Here is a 27,500-nt window from a genome sequence, read left to right as displayed (position 1 = left end):
AAACCATTCTCTTGGGGAATTGAGGTTGCGATAGCTCTGTTGTATTTCTAAAATGTGAAATCATTTTGGAGAAGGACACCAACCATTTTAAAAGAGTTACAGGTAGTTAAAGAAACATAGATAATGAAGTGATCTAGATAGGACAGATTCAGTGCCATATCCGGTACCTGATATCGATCGTGACTTTGAATTTTGTTGGAGTTTGACTTTATTCCCGTAGTTTGTGCTATCTAACTGAATCAACAACAATCAAGAGAGAGATCCGGTGCAAAACCAATGTAGCAGCATTTTACAAAGCAACAAGCCCAATTTCTATTCATAACCTCACATCATATGTATTCATATGTGTATATGTATATTTGCGGTACACAGAGACACACACAAATACATACACACAAACACACACACAAATAAATAAATAAATATATATATATATATATATATATATATATATATATATATATATATATATATATATATATATATATATATATATATATATATATATATATATATATATATATATATATATATATATATATATATATATAGACTACCGCTAGGAGTTTTTGGGTCATTTGACTGGCCAGACGGCACCACATTGGTAACGGTTTATTTTCTCTTTGCAAGCACATACACCGAATAGTCTGACCTATACATTCTACATTCTCCTTTGTCCTCATAAACCTGACAACGTTGAGGTTACAAAACAATTCTTCTTCGCTCAAGGGGTTAACTAATGCACTGTAATTGTTCATTGAGTACTTTCCTCTTGGTAAGGGCGAAGAGACTCTAGTTATGGTAAACAGCTCTGCTAGGAGAAGGACACTCCAAAATCCAACCATTATTCGCTATTCCTGGGTAATACCATAGACACTCTACCATTGTCTTTAGGTGGAGTTCTCTTGCTGGAAGGTACCCTGGAGCACACTATCTTATCTGGTTTCTCTTCCTTTAGTTTTTTTTTTTTTTTTTTTTTTTTAAGATTTTATAGTTTATATATGAAAGATCTATGTTAATGTTGCTACTGTTCTTAAGATATTTTATTTTACTTTTTCATTACTTCTGTTGAAGTTGGTTTCCTATCCTCATTGGGCTATATTTCCTGTTGGAACACTTGGGCTTATAGCATCCTGCTTTTCCGATTAGGGTTGTAGCTTAGCTAATAATAATAATAATAATAATAATGATAGTGATAATAATATCAATAATGATAACAACCACAACAACAACAACAACAACAACAACAATAATAATAATAATAATAATAATAATAATAATAATAATAATAATAGTATGTATGTCTATGAATAGTAGTTTACGAGGATTATTTCTTTAAGGATTATCAGATTTTACAACCCTGCAATCAAAATATTGCTCGTCAGTAAATACTTGTTGTACAAACATAAAAATCCAGGTCTTTATCACCATATATCATCCACAATACGATTTTCCTCCTTTCACTCTTATGAATTATTATTTCCTCACAAAACAGTCTTCCTTGTGATGAGTAAACTGTTAAAATGAAAGTATATATACATACATATATATATATATATATATATATATATATATATATATATATATATATATATATACACACATATAACAGCTGCAGTCACTAGTACATGACAAAAGAGAAATTATATCGTGAAATAATGGATAAAATAAATGAAAGCAAATAACAGGCCAATATACTCGATAAAATAGGCTTAATAAGTTAAATAAGTAACATGGTAAAAGAAATAAAAATAAAATAAGAAATATTTCAAAGTAAAGCAGACTTCTCCCCATCATGGAAGTTCAGATAAGAATGCAATATTTCATGTATGTTTCCTCATCTTTTCGATCAGATGAAAAGTTAATTCTCTTAAAAAAAAAAGAAGAAAAAAAAAACATACCATTAATTTATTGATGTCCTTCCAAAATAAAAAAGGAAGAACAATTAAATTTACATGGGAGAATTGTTTGCTTAAGACGGAGGCGGTATATGAAAAGCCTCATCAGGGGAAGTATAAATTGAGGAATGTCTTGTTCAACAAAAGAAAGAAGCTCACTGGGACAAAACGGCTAAAGAACAGGGAAGTCATTTAAGGCTTAGTGGGTCAAGGCTGGAGCAAAGTAAAAAAAAAACAGAGAGAGAGAGAGAGAGAGAGAGAGAGAGAGAGAGAGAGAGAGAGAGAGAGAGAGAGAGAATCTGGCGAGGGTTGGTACAAGGTTATTTTTAGCTCTCACCGTTTATCTCAGTGTCCCGGGACATGCAGCCTTGGGAGGGAAGGCGAAGATGGATGGCAGGAAGGTTGGGAAGCGTATTTAGGTCCCGGGCAGAGAGAAAACAGGAGCATCTTTGGCATGGGGCCTACTCTGACGTCATTCGACACTTCCCAAATGGTCCTTTACCAAATACCCGTCTTACTCTCGCTTCTCGCGTACAAATACGTGCATTTACAATGTTGCACACGCATGCATGATCCAGTTTTCGTCGATTGTTACGTCATTGACTCTTTTTTTGGGTATTAATCTACAATAAACAGAACCAAACGAATAATCTTGTAGAGCAACATGAAAATGAATTTAACAAATTCCGAAAAGGACGTGTTCTACAATACCTCTCTGAAGTATTGTATATAAGTAACACTAATTGACTGATTGGTTTGAGGTTTTCTGGCATCCTAAGGTAACACTAAAATTCCGGAAATATCACAAGAGGTGTTATCAGTGGCATAATTAGGACTTTATTAACGGGGTGCGGGGCCACTTGGGGGCACAGCTGAACATGGGGGTAGATGGGGCACTGGCCATACACAAATTATAATACTAATTTTTTTTTTTAATCATATGGAAAGATATTAAGGTTGGCTTAATATATGTAAACCTATCAATTTGTATGTTTTTCTTCAATAAATAATGGTATATTTCTAAAAGATTGTGTGGGATGTGAGCAAATAAATTCGTTTTAACCCCAGTTTATATGCCAGTCAGTCCTCAGATATTATTATTATTATTATTATTATTATTATTATTATTATTATTATTATTATTATTATTATTATTATTATTATTATTATTATTATTATTATTGTACAATATTTGTAGGTATGTGTGTGTCTGCGTGTAAGTGTTTTTAAAGTTTTCATTATGTATCCTATTCTAATTTAGAAATTTTAAATTATTCACAGTTACGTAATGTTTAAATATATATAATGTTTGAATATATATGCTCCTGAGATAAAAAAAAGAGAATTGATTTATTTTTTACAGTTAATATAGTAAAACTCTTCTTATCTTCGTATAAAAAACCATCGAAACTTATGTATGATAATAATAATAATAATAATAATAATAATAATAATAATAATAATAATAAGAAGAAGAAGAAGCTTAGGCTTTTACTACAAACCTCAAGAACTCAAAAGGAGGGGTGGGGGGGGGGGGGTTACATGGAATTTAACAACATTAAAACATGTGCGGGTTTCTTAAAATCATATACATGAAATTATAGGTACATATAACAAACTTTGGCGAACCTGATATAAAACATTTGAAAGCAAAGGTTAGTTTTAAAATTACAAGAAATATATATAAGACATTGAGCACAACATTAAATCCTCTTAAATAAAGCACTTAAGCTTTGAGAGATGTAGAATTTGACCTTTGATCGTTTTTCTAATACAGAGGCAACAGGTTAAGAACCTAAAGAGGCTGACCTATCTTCATCTATGAAAGAAAAAGTAAAATGAGAGAGAGAGAGAGAGAGAGAGAGAGAGAGAGAGAGAGAGAGAGAGAGAGAGAGAGAGAGAGAGAGAGAGAGAGAGAGCTCAGAACTAGATATATATCTGACATGATCTTCCTTCTGGACCACAAATTATCCAACTAAACGGGACAACCATTTGAGATGAAGCAATAGAGGTTTAACGTTCGAAACTCTTGGAAACACTTATTGCATATGACTAAACAGTTCATAAAGAAATCTTCAATAGCTAATAACATGAGAATTGAAATAAAAATTGCATGCCTGTAATGCACTGTTTGCACTAATACTACATCTACTACATGTAATATGAAATGAGTCCCTAAAGAGCTTTAGTTGTGGCCTTTATTTCATTTACGTACATCATTACAAAAGTCAATGTATGATGTTAAGAAGGAAAGTTATTATAATCTTCAAAATACGAACACAAATGAGAATCAAAGAACTATTAAGTGACGTGTGTTGTCCAGCAAAAGCTCGTCAACCAAGGTTTATAAATGAGAAACAGCACTATTCAGTATCTACCGTAGGTTGAAAAGCCAAGAAACGTCACCCGCGTGATTGAGGCAGTCAGAAACCAACCTCAGACGTTTCGTTTAGCAACTTCACATGTTGGTTTTATATCAGCGTGGTTTCGATGTCTACCAAGATAGACATCTTTAATGTAGTCGAGAGAACATGCAGACACAACTCAAAGAATTCACCCAGAATTCTCATGCTACAACTACCTGCCGTATAAATCTGTAAATTAAATCATGCATTAGGTAGCACAAGATCATAAGCTAACGTTTGCCATATTAATATTTACTTGGTAATGGCATATCCTATATCGGAAAAATAGTTGCCTAAATATTCGAGACATGAAATAAAAACAATGGATTTATCACAATGAGATGAAAGCATGAACAAAATCTTATCAATCACTTTCCCGTTTAATCAACAAGTTGAAAAAAATAATACAAGTAATCTTAATGAACATTCCCATTCAGTGGCGACACAACGGTTTTGGTACCCGGGGCCAAAGTGGTAGGAAATGCTGGACTTATTTTCTTCCTTTAGATTGTGTTGGAAGCAAAAAACATTCTAATATACATAACACCATTCTGGAATGAAACAGAATCCACTAACTAGAATAGATTATTTTATAAACAATAGATATAATTAATCCATTATTAGCCCCAAATAATAAAATCCAAAAATGTTGATGGGATAAATAAAATGTAAATAGTAAAGCATCATTTTAAGCAGTAACTCTCAATAACCAAAGAAAAATGAAAAATTAAATACATTTAACTAAAAAAAAAGAGATAACTTTATCAAATCCAGGTGGCTAAAAAAATCACGTTAATGCACAATTTGTAGCAAGTTTAAAAATTGATAATACAAAAAATGAATTTTGTGGTAAAGAGTATTTATTAAACCTGAAAACAAAACTGATAAGAAAAAGAAGAATTAGTTCAATATTTATAAACATTAATTTTCATCAAAGAATGTTTTAACATGCGTCAAATTAATGAAAACAGAAATATTAGAGTTCTGGATGATCAGCCCTATGTAAAGAGATAAAAGGGTAAAAAGCTATTAAAGGGTAAAGATAAATAGACCGATATTGATGATAGAATGCTCAACCAAAGAAGATTGTTGACAATGACTTACAGGGCATCAGGTATTGATGCACGGTACTTTGTATTTATAGTTAGATCTTTATAGCTTTTAATGCTGCATATACTACCACTAGAGAGTTATTGTATTCTTTGACAGACCAAACAGTACTACGTTGAATCCCTCTCCCTGGTTACGACTCTTTTTTTTTTTTTTTTTTTCTTTGCCTACACTTACAACCATTCTTCCACATTCTCCCCTGTCCTCATGCATTTGACAACGCTGAGAGCACCAAACAATTCTTCTTTGTTCAAAGGGTTATCTACTGCACTGTAATTGTTCGGTGGCTATTTTCCTCTTGGTAAGGATAGAAGAGACTCTCTAACTACGGTAAGCAGCTCTCCTAGTAGAAGAACACTCCAAAATCAAACTCTTATGGACTCTCTAGTCTTGGGTAGTGTCATAGCCTCTGTACCATGATCTTCCACTATCTTGGGAAGAGTTCTCTTGCTCGAGGGTAAACTCGTGCACACTATTCTATCTTATTTCTCTTCCTCATGTTTATTCTTGGAAGTGTTTATAGTTTATATATGAAAGATTTATTCTAATGTTGTTACGGTTTTAAAAATATTTTATTTTAATAATTCATGACTTTTCTTATAGTTTCTTCATTTCCTTGTTCTCTTTTCCCACTGAGCTAGTTTTTCCTGTTGGAGCCCCTGTGCTTATAGAAGCCCGCTTTTCCAACTAGGCTTATAGTTTAGTTAATAATAATAATAATAATAATAATAATAATAATAATAATAATAATAATAATTTTTATATCACCTTATCTAAGCATATTTTGTTTGTGATCTATTGCTCTGCACTTAATAGAGTTGAACCAGAAAACCTTTCTCCCCCAAAAGATGTTCATAAGTACGACATGATTAGTTGCAACTTACTACTGTAAATGATATCTTACAGCTAGTGTCTCGGGGAATTTTGACTTGTTTTTCCCCTGACATAAATTTTCATTCGACATCAAAAAGATTTCGATGTTCCTGCCTGGATGGGGCAGGAGAACTGGAGGATGTAGTCGAATGATGGGTCCTACCTGCTGGCTTCCCTGGCATCTGAACAGAATAAGGTTCAACGTTACTTTCTAAGTTGTCTTGTGTCATAGACTATCCCCGATTAATACAGTACGGGACGTACTGTATTAATCGGGATAGGAGGAAGGAAAGCGACTAAATCCATATGTTTTCTTTTTTTCAGCTTAAGGGGTTGTACATTCTTCCATAATTTAATCTCCCAGACTGGTTCCCTGTAATTATTACAGTTATTTATTTTTTTTTTAAAATAATAATGCCAAGCTCTAAAAGATCTTTATAATAGCTTAAAGAAAAATTATAATCATGTTTCAGTTTCAAAACAAAAATTACAGCATGGCACTTCTATTCAATGATTTTGCAATGATTTAAAACAATAGTTTCCATTTTTTTTCTAAAGAACAGATAATATATGTGAAAATAGAGTAGGTTACCTTTAAGGTTTAAGAGGCAAAGGAAATCTTACCAGACTAAGAGAGGTAAATTAAGGCTAATATGACCAATGCAATATAGCATAGGCTAGGCCTCTTCAAACATCTTTAAAAATACCTTACTCAAGGTTTATATGCAATTTTAGGTTAAGCTATAAAAGGTTACTGTGGTCACTGTGCCTGGGTTAAGTAGGGTACAGGAGGACACAAGCCTAAATTATTTTCCAATGTAAATATAACTATTCATTTGATAAGAAAAATGTCTACTAGGCCTTCAGAATATTTGTATAGCCTAATCTAAAATCGTAAAAAATGGAATTTCCCATGGGAGATAAGGGGAGGGGGAGTCCCGAGGTGTCCTACATGTCGGCTACTTCGTGATGCCCTCTTGGCATTGAAAATAAATATACATAATATATAAGAAATCATTACTTTTCGTACAGTTAATACGGGTTTCAGGAAAACCAGGTCATAATAATACTAACACGTTCATATCACCCTTTTGTTTTTTAAAGCAAAGAATATATCATAATAAGGGAATAAATAGAGTCTTGTAAAAGGATGCAACACGACCATGAGTGTGTATACAAACTTTGCCCGGCATTGGCGAGCCACTGCATCCTTTTCTGATCTCTTTTTCCTCTCTATCTATATCGTAATATTTCCTACTCTTATAATAATCTTCTAGACTATAACTTACCTTCCTTTAAAAAGGGATACGTTTAATGTCTTCTCTAATGACACATAACACATATCTTTCCTGGTTTACTCTAATGCCAGTACGGCCAAACAAAAGTGAGGACTTTAGACCACGTATCCGATATAGAGAGATAAAAGCAAAAGAAGGGAATGGAAATACTCTTACGTGCATTCGTTGATGAAATAATTTCTTTAGGTGATTTTTAAAATCAATATTACTAAGAACAGGGATCATTTTAAAGATATTAGATTCGGATGATGAATCAATTTCTGAAAAAAACAAAAATACTAAAAGAGTAACATTTTCCCATTACACCAGCAATTGATACTGCAATGGTCATCAGTATCTGAAGGCCAATTCGAACGTTTGGGAATACACTTTCATCCCAATGTTACACAAAAATAATAATAGTAAAAATAAAAAAATAAAAAAAACCCCTGTGAGTTAGTGATTAGAAACATCACCTCATGTCTTAAGTAGCATTCTGAAATCGATAATTTCGCTGAACAGTTCCAAGACATCATAGTCAGTGTCAAAGAAAATTTTCGCATCAATGCACCTTTCATTGATGTATTCTTTGTTAGTTAATTAAAATCCAAAATAAAGCCAAAATTTTAGTCAAAGTTACATAATCTAACGAACTGTTTGCCCATTTCACTATGTATTCTGTCAACAATACATTATAGCAGACGTTGCATCTCATCTTGTGCAGAGAAACCTGTGTCATCACCAGTTAGATCAGGCAGTTTTTCCTTCACTCTACGTCGTCTGACAATTCTTAAATTACATCGCAAGCATGACAGAGCTTCTTTGCTTTTAATGATAGTCGTCTGGTAGATTTCATCCCGATTATAACGGATATAAAGTTGCATCGCATTTTTTGTATTCGCAGTTTTTTCTCAACTCTGTCAATCTTCGTAGGTAAATTGTCCCAGAATCATATAGTAGCAAAGAAAAATGTTAAAATTCTGATTAATAGCTGCGTTGCTTCACTTCTGGTATTTGTTTTCTAATTAAAATCTCTTCCTCCGATTGTCTCTAGAAGTTGAACCAAACTACAAAAATTTTCATGTATGGGTTAAACGGCATCAGCTCTAACTCCAGCCTATTTCAGATTCAGGTTTACCATATATATAGGAATATTCTTCTTGAATCTCTCTCATCTATAGACCGACATTGTATAAAAAGTGTACAGTGCCTGGATAATTCCGATTAAACGTGACCATCACCACTTCATGCCTACGAAAATTAAAGAGCAGCTGTTACAATTCACACATATTAATTTAAGGTTCATTGTAGCAAGACATTGTACTCTTCATTTGTGTCCAGACATGACAGCAGCATTATATAAACGCCGAAACAACAGTCTTCAGGAGACGAATTATGTTTTTTTCTAAGCTGCTGCATTATTACTTTTATAATACCTGCGGCTTCCTTTCTGTGTACTTGAATAAATCCAAGAAAACTCTCTTTCACATAAACTGTCTTTTCTTCATAGTTTGTCTCTACATATCTTATGATCTTTGACATTAGTTTCATATGTGCAGCATTTAGAATTGAATCGTCTATTATGCAGTGATATATGCTTAGTTCTTCGGATGTCATTCAGTAGTGTTCCTAACCCTAGATGCAAAAATTAGTATGAATTTATATTGAGCTTTAGCAGACAAATATGAAGGGGACCTTGGATTTTGACACACAGTCCAGAAGGTTTTTCATGACAGGATTGAACTCTGCAACTAGTTTTATAAGTCGTTTGAAGTTCTCAATATTATTTCAATTTTTCATCGCAGATTATAATTATTCTCTCTGTGACCTCTCAGTGCTACATTTTGTTCGGACAGATATGTAAATTATACATTATTTCTAAATGTTTCGTATCCACAGAAATTGGGTGTAACTCGTCCAGCCATCAATCATAGATCTTAAGACCAATACTCTTTAAAACACTATGATAAATTTAGTTTAGTGAGAATTGTTTGGAAATTTACTTAAAAAGCAGACTAATTTTAAATAAGAATACAAAGATAGTTTAATATTATCCAAAATAATGCTAATGAGATGTTTTCAAACACTACTAAACTACAGTAGGCTTTTAAACCTCAGTATAATGCTGTGATAGGCGATATTTATTTTAAATACAAGATTACGGAAGCCTAGGTCAATCTAATTTTTCTATTGTAGGATAGGGTTGAATTTTAGTGGACTAGTCTGTGAAAATTCTACACTAAGGCTATCTCAATGTTTTAAGATTACTAAGCTAGTAATAATATTTCATAGCAGCTTATAATAATTAGCACATATTGCGTATATATATATATATGGTCTATGACAGTGAGAAGGGATTGTTTTCCCGCCAGGCCGCTACAGGCTGTTCTTTTACCTCCCCATAAGTTTTCACAAATATCGGGTTTTATTCATTCCATGTTTTTGGTAAATTCTGGTATTCAAAGAAAGTTTATAATAACATGTTTAACTTATGCTGAGTGTAATTTATCCAATTTGTGTCAAAATATGTGAAAAATTACAAAATTACAAAGCGAACATCCGAAAATAAGCTGCTGTCGTTGACTTCGGCGGATCGTGTTATTAAATTTAGACTTACCATGACGATACTTTGAAATATATTTATTCGTTCACATTGTTCATCGACAAAACATATATCTGATGGAGAAATATAGCTTAACAAATAAGTTTCGATTCACATGACTTGGTAATTATTTGAGAACAATGAAGGTGTTCGGATAAAAATACTTCCGACCAATCAGGTATCAGGAACCTTTCTGAGCTAAAAGGGCACCCCTGTGAGTGTGCAAATATGCACTGCTAATAAAAATAAACTGAAGTATAGTGAATATTAAAAAAAAAAAGCTGGGCTCTTGACTGTTTCGAAAGGACACCATCTGGTATATATACACATATGGGCACCATGTGCGTCAAAATTGTTATGAAAATCCTACCTTCCATTAAACAAAGTACTGCAAAGTTCACAGGCCCCGACATTTTCTTTCTGTTATAGCTCAGTCTAGTCTCCAGAGACTAGAAACACAGTGTAAAGTAATGGGTATTTAAACGCCGATTTTACTGACAGCCATTTTTGTTATATATCAAAGGCTTTAAGATACCTACTTGGATATCGAATCTTTGGAATCAATAACATTATAGTCTACCACTGGTGATGGCTAATACTTTCAAATCTCAGAATCAATAATGAATTTCCATATAGGTAAAATAGTTTTTAATGGAATAAGTAAAACTTAAAGTTAGATTTATATCTGAATGAACAATAGTGAATGAGTATAATTACCCAGATATTGATCTTATTTTTTGTTTGTTTATCAAATTATTTGATATAATGTTTTTCTGTCTTTACCACACTCTTCCTTTATTAGATTTGATTTTCTCATCTTTCTTTACATGGGCTTAGTTTATTTGTAATCTTGTTTTAAATCAAGTTAGCGGTTTTTTAAACTAATTATAATAACAGCATCAACAACAATAACGATAATAATGATAAAAACATAATAGCAATATCAACCAAAGAACGACAAAGTTCTCTGAAAAAGTATTAAAAGTAACTTGGGATATTATGCTTTTATTCACTTAGAAATGCAAATCACATAGGGCATTAGTAGCGCGTTTTATGAGACATCGATCATAATTTTAATCAAAATCAATATATTCCAACAACCAATATTTCCCTTGAACCTGTCTCCGATATATTTGCAAATGGGCACAGCCACCAAAGATCACCAAGAGAGCCAGGAGAGAAGAGACCTAATTTCTATTTGTGGCCCAGTCTCTTCAGCTGCATTTCATCTTCCTACTTCATTTTTAAAACGATGTTTCTCTTCCTCATCCTTCTCATCATTCCTTTCTTCACAATCAATTCTTTCGTACACCTTTCAACTTTTCAGTCTCCCAATGTATCCTGAAGCTTACACTGATTAGAATAATATTGAAAAACAAGTACATTCTTGCATTTCAGTGATGCTTTTTTGAAGATTAGTATATATATATATATATATATATATATATATATATATATATATATATATATATATATATATAGGCTATATATATGTAAATATATATATATGTATATATATACATATATATATATATATATATATATAGGCTATATATATGTAAATATATATATATATATATATATATATATATATATATATATATATGTATATATATATACATATATATATAAATATATGAATATATATATATATATATATATATATATATATATACATATATATATATATATATATATATATATATATATATATATATAAATATATATATATATATATATATATATATATATATATATATATATATATATATATATATATATATATATATATATACAGAAAGACAATGAAGATAAGTAAAAAAAAACCTGATGTGAGCCAGCACTTTTGTCTTATTGACAGCTGTTTCAGCCAATATCTTATGTCTATCATGAGGACTTGCTTACAAAGAAATTATAATCCTTATATAATGACAATTAAAAGAAATTAGAAAAGCTACCAATATGAAAGGTTTTTATATAGAATTTCAGAAAATAGGATAATACTGTAGATTCCCACACAACATTTGAGTTTTCATGGATGACCCAGATGTCTTCATAAATATTTACATTGATTTATTATTAGAAAAATTTTGCTTTTTCTTATTTCTTTTAATTATCGTTTTTATATATACAATGCTTTTGTGAGGATTCAAATTTCTTAGTAAGGATGACATAATGAGAGCCATAATTTACTGGTTGAAGCAGATGCCGCCAAAAGTTGAATAAATGGAGCAGCACAGTAATATACTCTACCTTCCCTTCAAAACCTTATCCATGAACATTATGAAAAAATACAGAAAGCTAAAAAAGTGTGGTCTGAGAATAATCAATGTTTTAAGTGCTTCAGAGTTTAATAAAAAAAGCATGGAAGGCACACACACATCCACATACAATACGCACACACAGATATATATATATATATATATATATATATATATATATATATATATATATATTTATATTATATATATATATATATATATATATATATATATATATATATATATATATATATATATATATATATATATATATATATAATGATAAACATCAATGAAATTTTTTGGGGGGGATTTTCTAACGAGTGTGAAAAGAACCCTAGTTTTCACATTCATTGCCTTATGTGTTGCTCCATAATTTTACACCTATTAAGAACATTAAAACCATGACGTTATTAGTAATATTATTAATAGCTGTCGTAATAGAGAAAAATATTACAATCATAAATATGATAGTAATATAAATGATAATATCATTGATAACAATAATAATTATATTAATCAAAAGAGGTATAATATGAATAGTTCATAAGGTTTCTTATCATTTCCTCAAAAATACATTTTATTACCATACATCTTTAACTGTTATTTTTTCTTCTCATATCCACCTCATTATGCTTTCTTACTAATATCTATTATTTTCTTTGTAGAAAATGTTGGTGTATATAAATATAATTACTGTTCAAAAGGTACAAAATTTCAAAGTTTTCGTGAAATAACTATATTTTAGTTTTTCATGGCACTAAGAAAAAAACATAACGAATTCCAGAGGCTTTGTTGTTTGTCATGGAAAACTTGACTCAAATGCCATAAGCATTTTTTCTCTTTGTAGCTTCTCTAGCGTTACAGTATAGGCAGGTCAGCTTCTCGAAGACTAGTCTAAGTAGGAGGAAGTGTCTACGTTACTTCCGAATCGAGCACATAAAACCACATATTTATATAACTAGAGGAACAAGTATTCACGTTAAGAAGAGAATGATGTGTATAGATGTTTGTGCGTATACAACCTACAAGCAATTAGCTAAAAGTGGCAAAACACATAACAACGAGTGTATATAGCATGGTTATAGTAAGCTGGAATAAAGATAGTAAACTTTCGTTGAATAAACACTACAACACCTACTCTGGAAAAGGACTAGCTACTTGCACTGATATACTGTATCTATTGGATAAAGGTATAGAATAAAAGAACACAATGTTGAATTAGAGCCAAAGCCAGAGATTTGCCTGCTTCAGAATTTTACAATAGAAAATTAGAAAAAAATGGCGTATCCCTTGGGCGTTTATTTATCAGACAGACAATTGTAGACCAATTGGCCACATCAAAGATTGAGAGAAAACGCCTGAAATCTGCAAAGGTCACCACTACTGAAGATTCCAAGGCAGCGGAACCATGGATGGCATTAAAGGATGAAGAATATTCTCATAAAAATGTGAGAATCAACATTACTTTTAAACTGTCAACACAAACGCATACACAGACACACACAGAAATATATATTTGTTCATACTACACATAAATATACATATATATGCCTTAGCAATTGATTTAGTAATAGATGGAAGAGGGTTCAAAGCAGTAAAACTTGCTGAAATTTACACACAATGTCTGCACGGAAGCTTTATAGCTACAGCTTGGAAAAACTTTATCATTATACTAATTCACAAAAAGAGAGACATAAAAGACCTGAAAATTATCACTCAATAAGTTTACTGTCAGTAATATATAAAATATTTACATAGATCACATTAGGGCGATTAGAAAGCCAGCTAGACTGTAATCAACCAAGAGCACAGACAGTCTTTAGATGTGGGTATTCAACAACTGACCATATCCATGTAATTAACCAGCTAATAAAAAAATCAAAAGAATGTGACAAACGACTGTGTATGGTATATAAAGACTATGAGAAAGATTTTGATTCTGTCAAATCTTCAGCAATAATGAAAGTCCTTCAAATATGAATCTATGTTAGAACCATTCAAGATATCTATCAAGGAAGTACAGGAAGTACATCACTACATAAACATAGTGAGCAAATCCAGTTGAGAAAGGAGTTAAACAGGAAGACCCCATCTCTTAAATATTCACAGCATGCCTAGAAGTTTCTAAGAATTTAGATTGGTAAAATATAGGAATTAACATAAATGGGGAATACCTTAAAAATTTCAGATTTGCAGATGACATAGATATGTTTAGTGAATAATGGGAGGAATTGCAAAAGATGATAGAGGATTTGAATAGAGAAGGCAGAAATGTAGGAATGAAACTGAGATAATGTTCGATGAAAATGCAGAGAGACAACTAATAAGGGTTATAGACGAACATCTAGAGATTGGTAATGGATATATGTACTTAGGACAGACAGTAAGTGTTTTCCATGACATAAGACCGAAATTAAAAGAATAATAAGCATAAGATGGAGAGCTTTTTGTAAACAAAGTGAGATTATGAAATGTAAAATGCCACTTTCTCTAAAAAAGAAAGGTACTTAATGAGATGGTCCTACCAGTATTAGCTAATACTGTACACCTGAAACCTGGAACCTTACTAAAGCCTTAGAACATAAGCTGGTTAGAACTCAAAGACTTATGGAAAGAAAAATGAAGCGAATAACATTAAGAGAGAAATAAAACAACACAAATACGAGAGTAAGCTAAAGTAAAGGGTATTCTAACATAAAAGAAAAAGAAATTGACATGGGCAGGACATATAATGACAATGACAGATAATAGATAGATATTAACATAACAGAATGGGTCCTAGAGATTTCAAAAGAAGCAGGGGAAGGGAAAGAAGACGATGGATTGACGAACTAAGAAAGTGTGTGGGTCTATGCTGTCATAGAGAGATCATAAACGGAAGCAAGTGGTAGGACATGTCTAAGGTCTTTCGTCAGCAGTGGACAAGTCACGGCTGACAATGATGATGATATATATATATATATATATATATATATATATATATATATATATCATATACACATATCAGCATTATCACCAAATGCATAATTATTCTTTTATAAATACTATCGATTCAAAATATTTTAAAAGGTAGGGCGAATCTTTCAGAAAAAGAAAAAAAAATCTTTATAAAAATACCCTTTGAAGCATTAAAATACAAACAAATTTGCTCAAATAAACTTATTTTCTTCCAAAAAGCGATATATCTTCGTATCCAGAGTCAAAAGCGTAATATTTAAAACCTTGTTGGATTGTCTCACATGGTTAAAAGTTACAAAGAGTATACTGTACTTATTTACGTGATTGATTATATTATGAACAAGGTAATGTAAGGAATGTAATATGGCGTTCAATAGAAAGGGGATCAGTGATTATGTGATTTTGAATACGTAGATATATAGTTCTAATTGCCTCTACGATGGCTGAAATGCAGGAAATGACTGATAGCTTAGTACTGGAGGGGAGAAAGCTTGGATTGGTGATCAACCAGAGAAGAACTGTGGTCATATAGATTCAGAGTGGTGGTCAGCCGAACTTTTTATCAGAGGAGTAATATTACCCAACTTAAACTCTTTCAACTATTTAGAAACTATCATTACCAGTAATGGATCACTAGTCACAGAATTCTAGGAGAGAATATGGATGGCAGAAGTAAGTAATAGGCATACTATAAACAGTTTGGAGGTCGAATCGAATGGCAGTTCACAGCAAAATCTCAATTGTAAGATTGAGATTAAATTATGGGCACCAGTCATGGTACAAAGAGTATAAGAAATAAAAATGCATGATAACCAAGATTTACGATTTTATGTTATGTAAGGGTGTATTTTCTTATTTGGTAGAAAGCTCTACGTTTTTTAAAAATCTATAATGATATTGTGATGACGAAGAAAATAGCTTGGCAATGATCTCCGCCCCGGAGAATCTTATGAGAAATATTCAAGGGGGGATATAAAATAAATTTGGGTAATAACGTCATGATTAAAGAGAATACAATCACTTCCATTAAATGAAGAGGAAACAAGGATATCTGAAAACAGCTTTGTGGGTACGAACAAAAACATAAAGAAAGGGGATGAAATGAGAACACAAGTATGGCAGAAAACGAAGGTTTTAACTACATTTGTGTTTAGCTAACGTGTTTACTCAACCGATGGGGATTTATCATAAACATTTGCACTCAATTTTCAGCCATCCACTCACAATAACGAGACTTTTCATGAAGCCTCAGAATCTACTTGCACACACACGCAAGCAAGCCTGCAATACCATACACAAGCATAAACAACTATTTTTTTACTTAGATTATTTTGGCCTATTCCTATTAATTAGGGACTTGCTACTTAGTCGATTTTGAGTTAAGCGATGTGAAAAATGATTGTTCTGGGAATATCACACAAAATACCTGCTAAAAACATGGTTCTGCAGTCACTTCTAAGAGGTAGGGACCCATAGGTGAACATATTATGAACAAGCAAAAAACCATAAGCACGTACACAAAAACACTCAAACGCACACACACATATATATGAATATATATATATATATATATATATATGTATATATATATATATATATATATATATATATATATACATATATATGAGAGGGAATATATATGTATATATGTATATATATACATACATATAATTTATCATATATATATATATATATATATATATATATATATATATATATAGAGAGAGAGAGAGAGAGAGAGAGAGAGAGAGAGAGAGAGAGAGAGAGAGAGAGAGAGAGAGAGAGAGAGAGAGAGGGCGGTGGTAGTGCCTTATTCCGCGACAGATCAGATCAGATGTGCCAAGACCAGACAATCAGTAAGCCACCAAGACGTTTACCTACGTCACCATCCTCTACTACCCGTCCTTCCTCCCGTCCTCCTTCTTTCCTTCTATTGAAATGCCCAGCTCTAGTTTTCCTCGCCCTCTTCATTGTCTTTATAAATCTTTCTCTTGTGACACATCTGATTACCTACTTAACTACATAACAGGCGTGTTCATAGTAACAATCGTACACACACACATATATATGTATATATATACGTATATAAATAACTATATATATATATATATATATATATATATATATATATATATATATATATATATATATGGTAAAAAAGCGAAATATTTAAACGAAGTGTATTTAGTTGACCAGAAACCTGATATGCTATACCAGGTTTGGATCTTGTTTGATCGTTGATTGAGTTCCTCTTTCCCTCCATTGTGATATCAGATATATTCACTTCTTCGGCCATTAGGCAGGCTATAACTACAGTTTTTCTATGTAAAGATTCACAGCATTTTATTTTCTTGTATCCCCGTGTGACGGTGCCGAGAGAGGGTTGTGAACTCAAAGGCAGGAAGCAATCAACTGAGTTGTTTATTAAGGAACACTCTCCTTTATATACAAAACCTCAAGGCAACAGGACATAACCTGTTCTAGAGACAGACAATGTTACAGAGCAAACCGGAGACATGATCATTCAGGTTCTTTTTAGTGCGAGGGAAGAGCGCAGATACAAGCATAATATATACAAAATAATTATGTACAATTGTGTGACACACGGTTGGTACACTAGCATTCATTCGCCTTGGCTAAGAACAACTGGAAAGCGTAAGTTCATTTATTGAAAGGCATTTGTTATTGGTAATTCAATATCAAAAATTGTCCAAATTGATTTGCATTACTTTCACAGAAACATGTATATATATCAGCTCAGATAGGGAGATATACTTTGTAAAGTACAGAACAAAATACCTTTACAATAAAAGAAGAACTTCAGTATCCTTTGTAGAGTTTAAAATCCATCAGGAGAAACAAAATCCTTAAGAGGAATGTCATATTGAAGTTCCTTCAAGTATGTGTGGCAAAGGATTTTACGGTATTCTATTGTAAATTAGATCTTAGGAGGTGTGCAATTCGATAAAAGGAGGCGAAAGGAAAAGAAATATGCAACATTATTAACAATCTATGGGAAATGAAAAATATATTTGAAGACAAAGCAAACTGAGAGAGATGTGTAATGTTAAACCTCCATAATCATCAAGATCTATCAAAAGAGCTTTAATTTCACGGGATCTAAAAGCTAAACTAGTTAGTTTAGCCTCAGAAAAACAGGAATGAGGAAGATCAAATTTCTCATTACTATGCTTACTGTCACACACATCAGCTAAAAGGGTTGTCTTTTCCTTTGGACAGTGAGTGACAGAGCCATCTGGTTTAAGTAAAGAAGGATTTGTTGCATCTACACCAAAGAGTGCAGATTTAATGGTAGCCCACAACTCATTTTCCTGGGTTATAACAGAAAGCTTTTTTTTTAAGGTTAAAATGTATTCCTTTTTAGTTAAAGTTTAAACTCTCAGAGCAAAAGTTCTAAGCTGAGTGTAGTTATTCCAAGTCAAATCTGATATGTTACCCAACCAAAGATAATAGGTTTCTTGCTTCTCCAAATAAACGTCTATAGTTATCATTGAACCATGGTTTGTCTTTAATTTGGTAACTTAGCACACGAGAAGGGATAAGTATGTCAATTATGTTGACTAGATTCTCATTCAAAGGAACAACAGGATCAATACTTATACAACTGTGACCAATTCAAGCCCAAAAGATCACTCGAAATGCCATTTCAATCTGCTTGAGATTTTATAGAAATCTTACATGAGTAAGATACATCAGGGATAGGCTGCTCAGTCTTCACTGCTAATGAAATCAAGGCATAATCAAATGTTCCAACTGGAGAACCAACCTTACTTGTTATAGCACCCTGGGAGTCTTTGTATACGAGGTCCAAGCAGTTACCAGACCTGTGAGTAACTTCACTTATGATTTGCTCACAGGCTAATTCACAGGCTAAGTCCAAAGCTCTCGAGCCATGGCGATCAATAGGTGAAACAGAATTTAACCACTCCCTATGGTAAGCATTGAGATCATCAACAAAAAACAAATGGGACCTTTCTATGACCTTCTTGTGTCTTAGCTATAATGGTAAGAAGACAGTCGAAGATAGAATCATCCATGTCTGAATTCCGGTAGATGGAACACAAATAGAAGTTGTAATGCTTGCGAATGAATTATAATCATTATCATCATAAGCCAAGCTACAATCATAGTTGGAAAAGCAAGATGCTATAAGCAAAAGGGCTCCAACAGCGAAAAATAGCCTATTGAGGAAAGGAAACAAGGAAATAAATAAGCTACAAGAGAAGTGATAAATAATCAAAATGAAATATTTTAAGAACAGTAACAACATTGAATTAGATCTTTTATATATAAACTATACAAAAAAAAAGAGGAAGAGAAATAAGATAGAATAGCGTCCCCTAGTGTACCCTCAAGAAAGAGAAATTTTATCCAAGACAGTGGAATGCCACGGTACAGAGGCTATGGGACTACCCATGACTAGAGAACATTGGGTTGATTTTGGAGTGTCCTTCGCCTAGAAGGGTAGCTTACCATAGCTACAGTGTCTCTTATACCCTTAACAAGAGGAAATTAGACACTGGACAATCACATTGCAGTAGTAAACCCCTTGTGCAAAGAAAAATGTTTGGTATTCCCAGTGTTGTCAGGTGTGTGAGGACAGAGGAGAATATGGAAATATGCCAGACTATTCGGTTTATGTGTAGGCAAGGACAAAATGAGCCGTAACCAGAGAGAGGGATCCAATTTAGTACTGTCTGGCCAGTCGAAATTGAAAATTCTATAAAGAATAGAAACGTAAATAAAGCTGCAGGATGATCATGGGCGACAATAGAACTAATTCATTTATTAGCAAATTTAGGCAAAGCGTGGATGCACATACTATTGGTAAATATCTGTGTTGTTGGGGAAATGCTAACGACTGGGAAGATTGTTAGATGATTAAATTGTGTAAATAAGAAGGGAGAAGTGTTAAACTGTGGGAACTATAAAGGAATAAATGTTTTGGAACCTTTTTTAAAAATGCTTTGAAGAATAGTAGAAGGGAGATCGATGCAGTTGATAGAAATACATAAGCAGCAGTTTGGGTTTATGAAAAAAAAAAATAGTACAGCGGTTGCTATTTTTATAGTGAGACAAGTCTAAGAGAAGTATCTCAAAGGAAACAGGAAAGTTCACACGTATTTTGTGGATTTTGGGAAGATGTATGGCTAGGTACCAAGAAGGTTAGTCTAATGTATTTGAGAAAGAGATGAGTACCTGTAAAGCTAGTAAAGTTAGTAAGGATGATCGTATGAGAGCTTGAGAGCCACCGTACAGGCTCTATCAGGGAACTGATCTTAGTCCATTGTAGGAAAATGTCTTTGCTAAGGATTTAATCATTATAGTAGAGACATAAGAAGAACTGCAAGAGAGGTTTTTAGTATGGAAAGAAGAAATAAAAAGTGAATCATTACAGGTGAACATTGTAATGAAATAAGGATTTGTATTAGAAAAGGAGAAGGAGAAGTAAACGTTCACGAGGAAGATGGTACCAGCGATAAAACATAACAATGAGCCTGACTCATTGAGAGTGGTACTGAGAAAGCTTGTCTACGATACTATGGCCATAAAATAGGAAGCGAGACAGAAAAACCAGTCAAAATACCTAAAAACTCGTCAGGAATTGGGAGAAGGAATTTGAGAATCATTGGATCAGATGAATGGATATGGTGAGGAGCGATGTTTGTGCATAGGGCGGGACTGGTGAAAGAAGATGCAGGAAATAGAAAGAGAAAGAAAAATTTGACTCGAGCAGCCAACCCTGCTATACAGTGGAAATGATGAGATGTGTATGTATATATACATGTATATATAATTATATATATATATATATATATATATATATATATATATATATATGTATATATATATGTATATATTTATATATACAGTATATATATATATATATATATATATATATATATATATATATATATATATATATATATATATATATATATATATATATATGTACATATACATACACACATATATTTATAAATATATATATATATATATATATATATATATATATATATATATATATATACTGTATATATAAATATATATATATATATATATATATATATATATATTGTCACAAATCAATATATCTGCGTATATATTTATATATCAGCCTTGTATTATATTAATGTAGAAGGATTTTGTGTGTCATCATAATCATTTTATTTTTGTTTATTGTTATAATTACTGTTTATACACGGTCTTATTCTACAGTTTATTTCTGCATATATATTTATATATCAGTTCTGTATTATAATGATGTACAATGATTTTTGTATATTATCATAAGCATTTTATTTAGTTTGTTATAATTATTGTTTATACACAGTCTTATTCTATCGTTTTTCATGTTAAAGTAGTTAACTGTTGTTTACTGAAAATAATGAGAGTAAAACTTGTGTGCTTGTTCTATTGTTACTAGCTAACGCTAGTTTCTTGATTTTAATTTGTAATATGTACGTTAAGTCCTTCACAACAGATGTCGCCCCGCTATTCATGGATACATATTATTTGTTATAGAATTGGTGCTTTTGCGGAGTCCTTGGCAACAAGCCGAGGCGACATCCCAACCTTTGTTTTAGGGAGACAGACAACCGGTGGTGCTTCTAACGCACGTGTTATAAAGGGATTTCTCTCTCTCCCAGTTTAAGACGGGAAGTGCGAGGGGGTTATTATTATTATACTGTGAACTATTATAGTACTTAAGAAGTTTTGCTCAGTAGAGCGTGATTGACAAGTGTATGCTGCGGTTTGTGACATATATTGAAGTGTTAATAAAAGCTATACTAGAATAGCGAAATTAAGCAGAATAGTCTTATTTTATTTTCACACCTGCCAATTACTGAACCTGAATGTGACAAGTGGCGACCCTGCCAGGATTGGCAACAGTGAAAAATATAAAGGCTGGAAGTTGAAGTCATGGAAACCTTCAAAGAATATCTTGCATTGGCAAAGGACTACGGACTGGACGACGAGAAGGCCATTGAGTTTGCCGAGCACAGGGTTCAAGCAGAAGAAAAGAATCTTGAGAGAGAAGAGAGACTGAAAAGGTATGACGCCGAGCGTGGGAAGGCTTTGGCCGAATTAGAAGAGAGGGAGCGGGAGCGACGACATGCACTAGAAGAGAGGGAGCGGGAGCGACGACATGAACTAGAAATAAAGAAACTTGAACTAGAGGCAGCACGACACCATGTAGAGGCACCAACAGTGATCAATAACCACTCTCCTAAAGCAAAAATCCCAAACCTCCCGGAGTTTGTGGATGGTAAGGATGAGCTTGACAGCTACTTGTTAAGGTTTGAGAGGTATGCTAACACACACAAGTGGGACAGGTCAACGTGGGCCTCGTCTCTTAGTGCTCTTCTGACAGGGAATGCCCTTCTAGTCTATGGTCGGCTCTCTGACGATGATGCAAAGGACTATGAAATTTTGAAGAAAGCGCTCTTCAGAAGATACGACCTTACTGAGGAAGGCTTCCGTAAAAAGTTCCGGAACACGCCCCCAGAAGAAGGAGAGAGCCCTGCACAGTTCATTGTCAAGCTCAAGAACTTCCTCAAGAAGTGGATGGAACAAGCTGGTGCTTATGAGACTTTTGCTGAGCTCCAACAGCTGGTGATCAAGGAACAGTTCATCAATGCTGTCTCAAATGCACTGGAAGTTCATTTGAAGGAAAAAGCCCCTACTAATCTGGATGACCTGGCAAAGGCAGCAGAGCAGTACCTCACAGCTCATGGAACTGAGCTCTATAAGGAGGCCAAGGTAGCTAAAAAGCCTGTGTATCGACCACCTAAGCAGACAGGACCAAGTGCTTTCGAGAATCCTTGGCATGGGCCTAATGAGCAAGTCAAAGGGACTTCAGCTAGAGATGTAAGGTGCTACAAATGCAACCAGCTCGGCCACATAGCATCGAAGTGTCACCTCTCAGATCAGTCAAGGGGTCCTAGAAATGACAAGAAGTGTATGTTCTGTGATAAATTTGGTCATGATCTCCCTGAATGTAGGAAATTGAAGACCATCAAAACTGCTTATTTGGATGTTGAGAAAAGTGGTGAAGAGGCACAGACACCAGTGGCACAAGTCTCGTCCTTCTGTTCAATCAGTGCTCCTCCTCCAGAAATGGATGTAGCAAAGATAGATGCTTGCATCAAGGAAGGAAAGCTTTTCCTTGAGAATGGTTTTGCAGTCCCTTGTATGAATGCTTGTGTTCCAAGCAATGAAGACTCTATGCCAGTGACAAAGGGTCGAGTAGGATCCCACATTGTTCGGGTGTTGCGTGACTCTGGATGTAGTAGTGTGGTAATCAAACAAAAGTTTGTTGATCCTGATCTTTACACTGGAACCTTAGTGCTGGTCAGGCTTGCCGACAACTCCTTCCGGAGAGCTCCAATGGCTAAAATCCACATCAACACTCCATACCTGATTGGAGAAGTGGATGCAGTTTGTCTTCCTGACGCCCCCTATGATCTTCTAATTGGAAACGTCCCATGTGCAAGACCAGCTGAAGACCCTGACCCAGCGTGGCAGGACACTTGTGACCAGCAGACCTGTGCAGTGGCAACAAGGGCACAAGCAATGCGAGAGGGTAAGAGACCCTCTCCACTGGTAGTGCCAGGCAGTAACCTGTACAAAGAAGTTGATAGGGATGAAGTTTGTCGACTACAGAAGAAAGATGACACACTGAAGAAGTTTTGGACCTCTAAAGAAGAGAGAAAAGGAAGGCAAGTAATCCGGTTTGAAACCAGGAAACAGTTATTGTACAGGACATTTGTTCATCCAGACATCAACCATGGGAATCCAGTCTCCCAAGTTATGGTTCCTAAACCACTGAGAACACAAGTCCTGACATTAGCTCATGAATCTACCTTAGGGGGCCACCTGTGTGCTAAGAAGACAAAGGAGAAGATCCTCAGAGAGTTCTACTGGCCTGGAATGGGTGCAGATATAACGAGGTTCTGCAGATCTTGTGACATCTGCCAGAAGACAATCAGCAAAGGTAGGGTGACAAAAGTACCTCTTGAGAAACTGCCAATCATTGATACTCCATTCAAGAGGGTATCTGTGGATATAATTGGTAAGATACACCCACCATCTGAGAAGGGACACCAGTTTATCCTCACTATGATGGACCATGCCAGTAGGTATCCTGATGCAGTGCCCTTGAAGAACATTGACTCTGAATCAGTTGCAGAAGCTTTGGTAGATATGTTTAGCAGGGTAGGGGTGCCTGAAGAAATATTAAGTGATCTTGGAACACAGTTTACCTCTGACTGCATGAAGGAAGTAGCTAGACTCCTCAGCATGCGACAACTTACAACTACTCCATACCATCCAATGTGTAATGGATTGGTGGAAAAGTTCAATGGAACTCTAAAGCAAATGCTGAAAAAGTTATGTCAAGAGAAGCCTAATCAGTGGCACCGGTATATCAATGCTGTGTTGTTTGCTTACAGAGAAGTTCCTCAAGAGTCGACAGGATTCTCCCCCTTTGAGATACTATATGGAAGATCTGTAAGAGGGCCAATGCAGATTTTGAGGGAACTATGGACAAAAGACATTGAAGAGCCAGAAATCAAGAGTAGCTATCAATATGTCTTTGAGCTCAGGAAAAAAATGGAAGAGACCATGAAACTAGCAAATGAAGCACTGAAGTTGGCACAAGGGCGGTACAAACATTACTATGATAGGAGATGCAGGCCTCGAAGTCTTCAGGTAGGCGATCAAGTACTGATTCTACTCCCTACGGACAGCAATAAGCTACTCCTGCAGTGGAAGGGCCCGTTTAATGTAGAGAATATTGTGGGAAAGAATGATTATGGTATAAACATTCATGGAAAAGTTAGAACTTTTCATATCAACATGTTGAAGAAGTATCTTCAAAGAGCAAAAGATGTCATCTTAGATACAGCGTGTGCTGTGTTTGACAATGTTAGCAACTCAAGTATAGACATCCATGAGGATGAAGAGTTACTGGAGATAGCACCAACCTCTGGAACAGAAACAATAAAGGATATTATGTTTGGCTTAAACCTTGACCTGCATCAGGAACGTCAAATCAAAGAACTTGTGCGGGAGTATGAAGATATCTTTACGGACATCCCTGGAACGTCAAACAAAGGTGAGCATAAAATAGAACTTACATCGCATGAACCCGTGAGGAGTAAGCCATACCCGGTACCATATGGTGTCAGAGCGTCCCTTAGGAAAGAGATAAAAGATATGCTAGACATGGGTATCATCCAGGAGTCTGCATCACCTTATGCTTCGCCAGTAGTGATGGTAAAGAAATCTGATGGGTCAAATAGAGTATGTATAGACTTTAGAAAACTTAATCGTATTACTATATTTGATCCAGAACCAATGGTTACAGCAGATGATGTTTTTGCCAGGTTATCAGAAAGCAATTTCTTTACAAAGATTGATTTCACCAAGGGCTACTGGCAGATCAAGGTTCGATCAGAAGATGTCCCAAAGACAGCTTTTGTTACTCCTGATGGCCAATATGAATTTCTTAAGATGCCTTTTGGCATGGTTAATGCTGGAGCCACATACGTTAAGTGTATGCGAACACTTCTTAAAGGTCTCAATAATGTGGAAAGCTATATAGATGACTTACTGGTACACACAAAGTCATGGTCTGAGCATTTAGAAACCTTGCAAGAGTTATTTCAGCGTATTAGAAATGCAAATCTCACAGTTAGGCCAAGCAAGTGTATTTTAGCTTCAGAAACAGTGCAATTCCTGGGGCATGAAATCCAAGGAGGCACTTTGAGTCTTCAGGAAACCAACATTAGTAAAATTCAATCAGCCCCACAACCAAAGACTAAGAAGGAGGTAAGATCGTTTTTAGGACTTACGGGATTTTATCGTGCTTATGTCCCAAACTATGCAACCATTGCTGCTCCGCTATCTGACCTGACAAAGAAGGGGAAAAGCAATGTTGTACAGTGGCAGGAGCCTCAAGAGAAAGCATACAACAGTCTGAAGTCTATACTGGTTAATAAACCTGTCCTGCGCCTTCCAGACCTAAACAGAAGATTCATCTTGAGAACAGATGCTTCGGACGTGGGACTAGGGGCAGTGTTACTTCAGGAATATGAGGATGGTTTGTTCCCCGTGAGTTTCGCCAGCCGGAAACTGTTGGACAGGGAGCAAAGATACAGCACTATGGAGAAAGAGTGTTTGGCTATTGTGTGGGCTCTGCAGAAATTCAAAATGTATTTATATGGTGTTGACTTCACGTTACAAACGGATCATCAACCGCTGGCATTTTTGAACAGTTCGAAGTTTACAAATGACAGAATAATGAGATGGGCAATGTTCTTGCAAAATCATCGATTCAGAGTAGAAGCAATAAAAGGTAGTTCAAACGTTGGAGCTGATTTTCTAAGCAGGGTATTGGGATAATTCTTGTCACAATGCCGGGTTGACTTTTAGATGAGATGTCTATACAGATAATGGTGGCTAAAACTTGATAAATTGAATTGTAATGTTGGGAGTATAAATTTGAAAATTTATACTTAAAAGGGGGGCCTGTGTCACAAATCAATATATCTGCGTATATATTTATATATCAGCCTTGTATTATATTAATGTAGAAGGATTTTGTGTGTCATCATAATCATTTTATTTTTGTTTATTGTTATAATTACTGTTTATACACGGTCTTATTCTACAGTTTATTTCTGCATATATATTTATATATCAGTTCTGTATTATAATGATGTACAATGATTTTTGTATATTATCATAAGCATTTTATTTAGTTTGTTATAATTATTGTTTATACACAGTCTTATTCTATCGTTTTTCATGTTAAAGTAGTTAACTGTTGTTTACTGAAAATAATGAGAGTAAAACTTGTGTGCTTGTTCTATTGTTACTAGCTAACGCTAGTTTCTTGATTTTAATTTGTAATATGTACGTTAAGTCCTTCACAACAGATGTCGCCCCGCTATTCATGGATACATATTATTTGTTATAGAATTGGTGCTTTTGCGGAGTCCTTGGCAACAAGCCGAGGCGACATCCCAACCTTTGTTTTAGGGAGACAGACAACCGGTGGTGCTTCTAACGCACGTGTTATAAAG

General features: G+C 34.1%; 2 protein-coding genes across 5 annotated transcripts in view; both read left to right on the top strand.

The window, feature by feature from the left end:
* Positions 1 to 27,500, top strand: part of LOC137626121 (uncharacterized) — a 261,230-nt gene that overhangs the window by 26,449 nt on the left and 207,281 nt on the right. The window lies entirely within an intron of this gene.
* LOC137618910 (uncharacterized) overlaps positions 21,047 to 27,500 on the top strand; it is a 10,605-nt gene continuing 4,151 nt past the window's right edge. The window contains exons 1-5 of the mRNA XM_068349115.1: positions 21,047 to 21,059; positions 22,646 to 22,891; positions 23,072 to 24,135; positions 24,463 to 24,921; positions 25,576 to 26,526. Of these exons, the coding sequence (XP_068205216.1) occupies positions 21,047 to 21,059; positions 22,646 to 22,891; positions 23,072 to 24,135; positions 24,463 to 24,921; positions 25,576 to 26,526 (2,733 nt within the window). The remainder of the gene's footprint in view (positions 21,060 to 22,645; positions 22,892 to 23,071; positions 24,136 to 24,462; positions 24,922 to 25,575; positions 26,527 to 27,500) is intronic.

Source organism: Palaemon carinicauda, chromosome 2, assembly GCF_036898095.1.
Source record: "Palaemon carinicauda isolate YSFRI2023 chromosome 2, ASM3689809v2, whole genome shotgun sequence".
NCBI classification, from domain to species: Eukaryota; Metazoa; Arthropoda; class Malacostraca; order Decapoda; family Palaemonidae; genus Palaemon; species Palaemon carinicauda.
The sequence above is the reverse complement of the archived record's forward strand: the minus strand, read 5'-3'. Positions and strand labels throughout refer to the sequence as shown.